At 42.9% G+C, this 10,773-nt stretch overlaps 1 protein-coding gene and 1 long non-coding RNA gene across 2 annotated transcripts; one reads left to right on the top strand and one right to left on the bottom strand.

Annotated features, from left to right (window-relative positions):
* The first annotated feature begins 4,609 nt into the window (after window positions 1-4,609).
* SYF2 (SYF2 pre-mRNA splicing factor) lies at window positions 4,610-9,507 on the top strand. Its single transcript, XM_039511114.1, has 7 exons — window positions 4,610-4,732; window positions 5,042-5,152; window positions 6,331-6,456; window positions 6,835-6,952; window positions 7,086-7,176; window positions 7,525-7,623; window positions 8,801-9,507. The coding sequence occupies exons 1-7, from the start codon at window positions 4,697-4,699 to the stop codon at window positions 8,964-8,966; spliced, it is 747 nt and encodes a 248-aa protein (XP_039367048.1). The 5' UTR covers window positions 4,610-4,696; the 3' UTR covers window positions 8,967-9,507.
* On the bottom strand, window positions 4,909-8,462 carry LOC120389002. The gene is made up of 3 exons (XR_005590704.1): window positions 8,337-8,462; window positions 7,650-7,734; window positions 4,909-5,279 (listed from the first exon to the last, which is right to left on the bottom strand). It is a non-coding gene; the product is annotated as an uncharacterized LOC120389002 (long non-coding RNA).
* Window positions 9,508-10,773: the final 1,266 nt, after the last annotated feature.

The following is a 10,773-nucleotide window of genomic DNA, read 5'->3' as shown; positions in this document are numbered from 1 at the left end:
AGGACTCAGACTAAACCTCAAGGGCTGATAGACCTCCAATACCTTCCCACAATTCCCACTCCCCCAAAGGCCAGTGAGTTTTCCCACAACTGACTAAGAAGGAATCCTAGAGCCTCTCAGCCCAAAGAACCATGGGATATACTCCCCAACACGCACAGGTGCCCAGGTACACCCTGCAGTGAAAACATACCCTCTGTTTCACAAATTAACTGGCACTTTTAATCAAAGGATCACAAAGCACTTGACAAACATGAAGTAAGTTAGCTTCACCATATCCACGGGGGGGCTGAGAGCATTGTCCTGGTTTGAACAGAAATAGGCCAAACTTGACCAATGCCCTTGGATGTTGAGAATGTTCAGATCCATCTAAACTTCTCTTCTCAGGCTTCTCTATAACAGGCTAAACTGGACCCACTTATGGGAACACCTTCCCCTGGCACTGTGGAGCTGTTCAGACCCATTGAAGACAATGAAGCAATAATAATTTACACTAGCTGAAGAGCTACCCCCAATCTAGCCATGCATTCCTAATAAGCCTATCACCGTAGGATCTACAGCACACAGGCACCAATACTAAATTAAACAGACTAATATTTCTATCCAATAAGGCCAAGCCTCTCCCCCCAGCCCTTGTTTTATGCTACTCACCTCCATGAGGATGATTCTTAGTGGTCATCTTCCAGGAGCCATGTGGCTCTCTGAATGCAGCATGACCAAAGCAATCATCTCAAACAGGAATCACCTGTAGCAAATCCCTCATTTTCTCTTTCTCAGGCCTACCTTGTGCTGCAATCACTTACTTTCCAAGGGGGCTTTGGGGCTTGTTCCAGGAAGAGCTGCAGCTGCTGTAATGGTTTTCTGGCACCATGCAGGTCTTGTGTGATTTACTGCAGGGGAGAGCTCATGGCACTGCTCATTTAAGAGGATTTGTGAAGGGAGTAGTGGGCTGGGGCTAACTTGATGTGTGGCCTTGGGCTGGACACTTAGGGTCAGTTGTTCAAAAGTATTCAAGTGCCGAGCTGGATTTTCAAATCCACCTAAGGAGGGTAGATGGCTAATTCCTATTGGAACTCATGGGATTTAGGTGCTTAAACACTTTTGTAAATCCCACTAGGTACTACTCTGCATCTTTAAGTGCCTAAATACCTTTGAAAAACTGGCCTTTCACCTACCTGTACCTGGACCTTCCCCACCTGTAAAATGGAGATAAATGCTATTGCTTGCTGCCCACACCAGCAAGTGCAGTAGGGGTTTAATGGAGTGGTTGTAAAGCACTGTACCTAAGCCACGTGGTATTGAAATGTATTTTTAAGCCTTCCCTGCTGTGACTGGAGCAATAACTCCACCCACAGAGGTGAGTTATTAAAACTCAGTTATTCTCCTAAGAGCTTAGCTGAGCTGTACATGGTGGAGGGAAAGGTCTTCACTATCACACAACTTGGAACAAACTCCCAGTGACTGATCACTCCCCAGGGAGAGGGGGCTTTTTTAGATAGCTTTCTGTGTTGCCTTGGGAATTTTTAAAAGGAAACTTATTTCCTTGCTAAGCGGTTCTCTCCTTTGGTTGGGTAATACTTGTTTGTTTTTGTAGGGTTACTCCTGACCACCGGGCTGGGCATGTCGGGCTTTTGTAGAGTTCTTTGTGAGCTGCGTGCACTCATTGAGTGGCGGTGAGACTCCTTAGTACGCTGGCCAGTGCATGCTGATTTATCGTATTGCTGTTTGCGGGTGCTGGAGTTGGCATGCTGGCTTGTTAAAGGGTTGCCTAAGATGCTAACCATGAATGTTTATCTAAAGATAAAGGGTAGCTAGGTATTAATTGGCTCTGCTGATTTGAAGCCTGTGTCTGCTGAGCAGATCGTGGGTATGGATCCTCCTGATACAGCACCGAGTTGTTGCTAGTCCTTAGGAAGGTTGAGCTGTTTGGATGAGCCATCTGATTTTGAAAAGCTTTTTGCACAGGTTTCTTTGGGGCAGAACCATTCCCTAGAGGAGTTAATACATCTCTTTGGGGCTGTATTTTCAGAGTTAAAATATTGCCAGCGCCTGGAGACTAACAAAAAGCAAACACTTCCAGAATAGCAGCGGTCGGGCCATTGTATAAAAATTAGCATTAAAGGCTGCTGTGAGTTTTTGTCACTTTCCCCCACCAGGGACTTGGAAAGCGGCTCTTGCCTCTAACCACCACTAGAGGGGCCTAAAACAGCTGTTAAATAGTAATACTGGACAATTCTGTTGAAACCAGTGGGAAATTGAAGGATTTCTCTTTGCTTGCCAGGACCCAACTTTGTCATCTTTCTACTGCCATGACCCATTTTCTCCCTCCTAGGGTGACCAGATGTCCCGATTTTATAGGGACAGTCCCAATATCTGGGGCTTTTTCTTATATAGGCACCTATTACCCCCAACCCCCTGTCCCAATTTTTTCACACTTGCTGTCTGGTCACCCTGCTCCCTCCTTCAACCTGTACCTTGGCTTCAGAGTCCATTTCTCCCCTCCCTGATAAAGCTGATCTACAGACTGCAATAAACACTACAGTTCACAGTAGTATATAGCTCCTTTGTAAGAACTAAGTATTGCTATAGCAATGATAATCTGGAACAATTACTATGAAAATTACGGTATTTTTTCACATGGGCCATTTCTCTCTTTAGGTTCTTATAACTGTGCTGATCACTATCGTATCTAAGCTACCATTCTCTCCTCCCTAACTTTGTGCTGGTTATTCTCTGTTTTCCATAAACTTGCACAGTTCTCTAAGTTATTGACTATTTATCATAAAGGGTCTTGCATTTACGGGCCAGAGTCTCCGCTGCTATAAATCAAGGAAGCTACACTGATCTCCACCAGTTGAGAATTTTGCCCTAAGTATTTAACAGGTGTTTACATTTTAGATGAGTTGCAAACCAAAACAAGCCAGAGTAGCTATATCAAGTGTTGTTTAGGTTTACAGCCAGGATGGGTTAGGCAGTGTTTGTAATGGGATACAGAGGCTTTCACGGGAGCTGCTGGTACAAAAGAGGTACTATGTGGTGGCTGTTCTGTGGGTCTAATGAGTTGATGGGCTTCAGCCTAGTCTCAGGCAGACAAGTGTCTATGCCACAGAATCCACCTCTGCTACTGGCATTGATTAGTGCCCTTGTTAGCACTCTTAGGGGAAAGGCCAATGAGTGAATGTGCTATGAAGACTGAAAACAAGCTCTTACCTTTAGATATGATACTTCTATAGTTGGGCTAAGGCCCAATGGCAGGACAGTGCAAACTTGCATTACCGCTGTATCTGATCTATGGATAAACAGAGGATTGCATTCTCCAAGACTTTCGGCCAGCACCATTCAGGAGCATTAAAATTCACATGGGAAAAAATGTTTAATAATGGTTTTCAGTCTCCAGCAAAATCCTTAAGTTGGAAAACCAACACCACTGATTTTTCCATAATATCACCCACATCTGCATGTTCATCAACCTGAATAAACATGTCATTTCCAGAAACTGGCTCTTGATTCTCCCTCTCTAAATGCATGAGGTTCCAGAGGCATGCAGAGAATTCATCCCATGCAACCAGTCTGCTCAACTGTCCCCTGTGGGCAAGTCTATAGTTGTAATACATCAATTAGTCACTAATACCTGGTAGAGTACTGTCAAGGGGAAGCTTGCTGATGGATTCCCTCACAGCCTTAAAAGCTACAGGACTTAAAGTCTCTTCAGAATATCAGGCAGGCAGTTATAAGGATGGATGCTTTCCCGGTACTATTGGAAATGACATTTTTATGGTTCAAAGTGGAATTCAATTCTATTTTAATGGTACTTTTTCATTAGGTCACTTAGGTTGTTTCAAGTCATTTGTCCTGGCTAAAGCTTGCACAGAAGAGAAGGCTGGTCATCTTGTTTGTTTGTAAAGTGTTACTCAACTGCAAACGTGCTGCGTATTCAAATCAGGCTGTCTGATAGGTGTGTGCAGCGCTACATGCGATTTGCCATCTCCAACAGGGACCTGCCCGCAAGAAGAAACCCGCTGATGAGATGCGAAAGTCACTGCTCCGCAAGAAGGAAGCAGGACCTCACGTGTGACGTGTCTGGGCAGCTGATTGCATCTATTGCGAGCAAGACTCCATCTCTAATGGGCTGGAGCAGGAATTGCCACATTCTGGCCCTGGATCTCCCATTCCCTTGCTGTGCGACCTTGGACAAGTCTCCCAGGCCCAAACTTCCAAGCGCGGCCTGTGGTTCTGACGGCCGCCGTTGAGGTGCGCCCAGCTTCACGGGGCGCCATGGGATTGGATGGTGGCGCGTTTCCCCTGTACGAGTGGGGGGCTTGCCCTGGTTGGTTTGGGAGTGCCAGGGTCACCCCCTCCAACAGGGGACGGCTCTTCCAGCCATTATGAACAGCATGGGAGGGAGTCTCCCGGCCCCCCTGTCCCTAGGTTCTTTCCTGCTCTGCCTCCTCCCTTCCCACCACCTCCTCTCCTCCCATCCCTGGCTTCAGTCCCTGCCCGCCTAGCCCCTGCCCTGCCCTTAATCCCTCCTGGCTGCAGAGGGCGCTCTGAGCGCAAGCAGGGGGCTCTAGCATTGCACGCAGCCCTCGGGCAGGGCATAACGTCACTTCCTCCGTGTGTGGTGCGTGGGCCGGAAGTGACTTGAGAAAGCCGGAAGTTAAGCGGGGGCTGCCTGTTTGTGTTGACTACGTAGGCGGGGATGGCGGCGGAGGGGGATGGAGCCCCGCGCGGAGGGGTGAGGCGCCTGACAGCGCTTCCTAGGGGCTAGAGAGCGAGAAGGCCGCTGTAGGGGGCAGGGCAGATAGGGGAGTGGTCTGGAGAGGGAGCGGGGATATCGTTGGGGTGGAGGCTGTGGTGGGTCGGGGCTGTATTGGGGGAATGAGTGGGCTGGGGAGGGTAGGTGTGGGATAGAGTCTGGGGGTAGGTTGGAGGGAGGTGGTGGCACCGTCTCTGATACCCTGGTTCAAAACATTGTGCTGTCGAGCCCTGGATGCAAACCTCCCTCCTTTAAATCAAATCAAATAACTCACGTTTGTTGTTCTAGGCCTCTTCTGCCAGCTCCGACGAGGAATCTGCGCCCACTGCAGCTGAGGAGTTGGCCGCCCAGAAGAGGGAGGAGAGGTTGAGGAAATTCAGAGAGCTCCATATGAAAAGGGTAATAGAGCCTGTGCTGCCAAATGGCCAGGACTGTAGGCCAGTTATGCTCATAGCCAGGTTTTGTTTGCAGTTTGGGGTAACTGAGTCACAGACTTCTTTTTGCAGCAATTATTTGAAGAAGGTACCTTGAAAACCAAAAAAGGTAACAGGTCCTTAAAGTTCTAAATTATAAGGTAGGGGAGAGGAGGGGGAATCCTAATCATCCCCATGCAAAATTCCACAAACAAAAATACATTCTAGCATTTAATTCCTTTGAATTCTCACCTGGAAAATCATATACTGGAGGAGACAACAAGGGTTTTCTCAGGGTAGACAAAAATGCTTTTTCAGAGGACCTAAGCCAGTTTTACAAAATGTTCTAAATGTTCCTTTTCTGTGTGCCAAGAAGGTCAATGGGACAGTTATCTTGTCACTTTCTGTTATACAAAATTCACTGGGGGCGGGGGGGATAAAGTAATTTCAAACTCTTCTAAAATAACTGCTTTAATTTAAATATCAGTGGGTGGAAATCACGTTTAATCTCATACCAGCCTTTTGGCTAAAATCACGAGTAGACCCCCCACAACGAGCTGGTACTGAGAGCGTGCGGAGTCAGTCGATGGTACACCTGGCTCATGAGACAGCTCATGGTGTCCGACACAATCAGGTGGTCCAGAGACACATACATGGAGCTCATCACGGGACACGGCCAGTACCGGGTCGAGTAATTGAGACCGCCAGCCAGGAAAATAACCCACTTCCATCCCTGACAAACCAAGGGACGCACCCCACCCATGTACTTATGCGCTACACCACTACTGACTTGGACTCTAAATACATTCCATGGGTGGCATACCTAAGCCCACTTATCCACTGATGTTTTAAAAACTCCCACACCCCAATTCGGCTCTATGATGGTTACGTGTCATGTATGTTTCTCGTGAACCTTGTAACGGATACTTGTAATCCCTCATAACCCAAGCCTGACCCCAGGTGTACAGTACCTTCCTTTTTAACTTGTGTAAATTTGACTTTAAATATTAACTTTAATAACTGATGCATTTTCAGTGTGGGGGAATATGAGAACCTGCCGCTGCAAGTGGTTGGAGTAAATTATTTAATAGGCTTCTGCTTTCTGACTTTTATGATTGTATATTGCCATTTTCTGTGAATTCAGTGACAAACTTTTACTCCTAGAATGAAGCTCGCAAGCTAAATCACCAGGAAGTTGTGGAAGAAGATAAAAGACTTAAGTTGCCTGCAAACTGGGAAGCAAAAAAGGCTCGACTGGAATGGGAACTGAAGGTTGAGGAAAAGAAGAAGGTATAACACATGTAAATGTTGATTGCAACAATAACCTTCCATTTTAGGACACTATCCTGCAAAGATTTTAACACTATGTGCTGTGAATAGTTGCATTGGCTTCAGTACAACTACCAGTAGTGCATTCCATTAAGCATGTGCATAAGTCTCTGCAGGATCAGTTTAGTACCCCTTGGGTAGGGACTGTATCTTCTTGGATGGGTGTAGCTATATATATTTAAAAAAATCATCCATCATCAGACTGGGATCCTGGGTGAGATTGTCTGTCTGGTATTATCAAATTTACAGTGTAAATAAAATTAGGAAAATATCTCTAATCTTGTCTATTGCTTTTTTGTTATGTTTTAAAAACTTAAGAATTGCTTGTATTTATATTAGGAATGTGCTGCTAAAGGAGAAGATTATGAGCGGGTGAAGTTGTTAGAAATCAGTGCTGAGGATGCAGAAAGATGGGAAAGGAAAAAGAAGAGAAAAAATCCAGACCTAGGATTTTCAGGTAAGCAGCTTATTTATTTTTCAGGGCGTGGCTAGGGGAATACAAATATTTAATCTTTTTAAATATGTTTTCACTAAAACTTGAGCCACACAGAAACAGTCTTCTGTTAATTGCAATCCATTTTATTCTAAAGATTATGCAGCTGCTCAGGTGCGCCAGTATCAGAGGTTAACCAAGCAGATCAAACCTGACATGGAAAAATATGAAAAGCTAAGAGAAGAAAAGTAAGTTTCTCTTTTTGGCAGACCCATGTATTTTTTAAATGACATTACCTGTAAATATGAATTTTTGATGAACTAGTTTCTAAAAAGGCTGAAAACTCTTTTCAGTTCATGTAATTCAAACATATTTCATCTTGTCTATTCTTTTATGTGCATTGCAATCCAAATGGCCTTCTGTCATGGTCCCATAACAGTTATATCCTGGATGATACTGTAGATGTGTAACTTGTAATATGCTAGTTCATGTTCGCTATCATGTCCCTGTTCTATTTTGATAAAACAGTTGTTACGTTCAAAAAATTAGTAATTTGACAAAGTTTGATTTTTAATGTTTACCTTTTTCTCATTCAGCGGAGAAGAATTGTATCCAACAGCAAACAGTCTTCTTCATGGAACTCATGTACCATGTAAAGAAGGGGTTGATAGAATGGTAACAGATCTTGAAAAACAGTAAGTAATAAGATGGTCCTAATTACCTCAAACCGTTGCATTCATAACATGCGGTGCTTTTGCTATTTTGTTTGCTGTAGTATGAGCATAACTTGTGGTGTCTGGTAGCTTCTGCATAAAGACATGTATTTAAGTATAGTCAGTACAGCCTGCCCTATTTAAGAATCTGTACACTAGTCTCTATACAGGATTTTTATGCAATTCTGTACACATCGGAAGAACGTGTTGCTGCACAATAGATGCCCATGCTTATTTTATTTTACATGTTGATTTTCATTGGGTACATCAGAAAGTATTTTGAAGCAAAATCCTGGCACCAATCAGTAGCCAGTTAGAAAATATCAATGATGTCCAACAATTGTACTTTATAAGACTAAAAGGATAATGGAACGCCTTGGTATATTTATCCTAATATGTACATTTGTTCAATCAAAGTTAGTGTTCATGATTACTATAATAGGGCATGGTTACTAGACATCAGATTCCAATAAAATGTAAGGAAAATGTGTTTTCTCATCATAATGGGAACAAAAAATAGTGCTCTTTCCCATCAACTTTTCTCCTGTCATCTCTTAATCATAGAAAAAAAGCAGTATCCCCACTTATTTCCTTTAAAACTACAGCAACTTTAATATTCTCTGACCAAGTACCTAAAATTCATCTGAAGATAACATCTAAAATTTCTTGTAAGATTGACTGAAGTAGGCACTCACCTCTTCATTTCACTTTTTAAGAACCGCAATTTAAGCTTTAAATTTTTTCTGAGTACTTATGCTTCGATTTCACATTTTGTGTGGGTATATAGCTTTGCAAGTATAAAAATTCAAGGATGGCCTAATTCTGGCCCAATTCTGTTAGGTGTTGAGTGGCTTCAATAATAGGAGTTAGGGGTGTTCAGCATCCTGCAAGATTAGACCCCAAAGGGGAAAAATTACATGTACAGGCATAAGCAACATCTAACCCCCCTTCTATTAACCTGTAGTTTCCAGTGGGAACAAAACAGGCAATCAATACAAATACCAATCATTTTCATCACTGAGGAAATACATCCAGTGGTGTATGTAATTTCCACTTAGTTTGAATAGTGATGGCTTTTACTGTAGATAGGAATGTATTCATTCTAAGAACTGGTTTTCTGTACATCAGGGGTCTGAAAATTAATGTAATTCTCTTACAGAATTGAAAAACGTGAAAAATACAGTCGGCGACGTGCTTATAATGATGATGCGGATATTGATTACATCAATGAGAGAAATGCCAAATTCAATAAGAAGGCAGAAAGGTTCTATGGGAAATATACAGCAGAAATTAAACAGAACTTGGAGAGAGGAACAGCTGTCTAATCTTTCACATCCCAAGAGGCACAACTCTACAAAGAAATTGTTCAGTATAAACTAGGCATGTTTTGCAGAAAGGCCTAAACTGTATTAACATGCTATATTTGTGCAAATATAAACTTTGCCATAGACTTTTAATATTAAATGCAACTTATAAAAGCTTTTTTTAAATCCAATGTGTATTGCACAAATGCTTGAATGACATTGGGTATTATAGCTGTACATAGCTTGCCCTTCTAATGGTGGCTAGTTTTTGTAAATTTAGCAAACCTCAAAAGGATTGTTATTCAGATCATACCCTGCAGTTACATAAGTGTAGTTTTTGTTTGATTCAGATTCTGTAAAGTAGTGGTGACTATTAAACAAGTGAACACAACTACATGCCTGACTTTTGTTGTTTCTTCCACACTAGTAGTAAATGTGTGGAAGTTTGTTTGGGAGAGAAGTCATTAAGAGTGTAAAAAACAGACAATTGATATCCTTATTGTGGAGCAAATATGTAACCTTGAATTTTGATAGTCTTACTGAACAGAGTTGCATTAAAATTGAGAGATATTCCCAGTGCGACAAAGGGCAAGTTTAACTTTGCACTTTTCCCCATCTTTATAAGAGCAAAGCTAATTAAAATTGTATCTTCTCACCTACCATGCTATAATTAAAATGTGGGAGCATAGAAAGCTCTTCAGCTAGGCATAAACCTCTGCAGGCTGCCAAAGCAGCAAGACTTCACATCTTTATGGGGGAGGTGGCTGTTTCTTTTGACTTGTTGGCTCAGAGGCAGAACTTGAATTCTCCTTGGAAAGAATTTGATAAGGGGAGGGCAGCTCTAGAGGTAAGACTGTGTACTCTGCAACAAGATAGTGGAAATCTGCTACTTGCCAGAGTGGCTGTTTCAGACAAAAATATTTTAAGTTTGTATGATAATAGCAATTGTACAGTAATGTTTCAAATATGCTGCAGGTTTGACCTGTCTGAGGTTGTCTAAACTGATGTTGATTTACACTCAAATTACCTTTTGGATACTGTTCTTGCAAACATGAAGGGGCAAAGTTTGGGGAATGTGGGTCCATGGTATGAGAAATATCAGGGTCCAATTCACCTCTGTAGGCCTGAGGGAACCTAAACTCTAACCTTAGTGTTGAGGAACCTGTAGTGGAATATGGAACAGAGGGCTTGAGAAAATACCCACATTAATTAGCAAAAGGTTGGGGGCTGGTTAAGCCCTTATGGTTGCTCTGTACTCAAAAGTTTTACTATCAGCCCCTTTCTGTGCAGTTAATCCCAGAAAGACCTTTTGCTTGCAAAGCTTGTTTTGTACAGGGAACTGATATAAGTTATGGAGCAAAAATAACTTTCTAGGCTAGACAAGGCCTGTGTGTGCCTGGATCATTTTCAGCAGCTACATTCCTCAGTGGATGTTTAAGGCAGAGCATCAGGTGCGGAGTTTATGCCTCTAGCTGCAATCACAGGAAACTAGCTTCCCCCCCCCCCCCAAAAAAAAAGTGAGGGGAGGTAAGTGACTGCAGTAACCCCTTATGAGGAACTGGACTTTGTTTCCAAATGCTGCATCATTTATTATAAACATACTACACAACAGCAGTGGAGCAATCCACCCACTCTTGACAGCCTTTCCCTCTTTGCTTTTTACCATTCTATTGTAGTTAGCAAAAGCTGATGACCAATAAATTCTCCACAAGAGGGGGAAGAACCCTTAAAGCTTGAGGGTGATAGGCTCCTGTTAGATGTTTTCACCTCTGTTCAAGTGTTGCTCTTGAGGGGTTTTTTTGGCACACCCATAGAGGAGTAGGTAGTG

Source organism: Mauremys reevesii, linkage group 23, assembly GCF_016161935.1.
Source record: "Mauremys reevesii isolate NIE-2019 linkage group 23, ASM1616193v1, whole genome shotgun sequence".
NCBI lineage: Eukaryota > Metazoa > Chordata > Testudines > Geoemydidae > Mauremys > Mauremys reevesii.
This window is presented reverse-complemented; position numbering and strand designations above follow the sequence as displayed.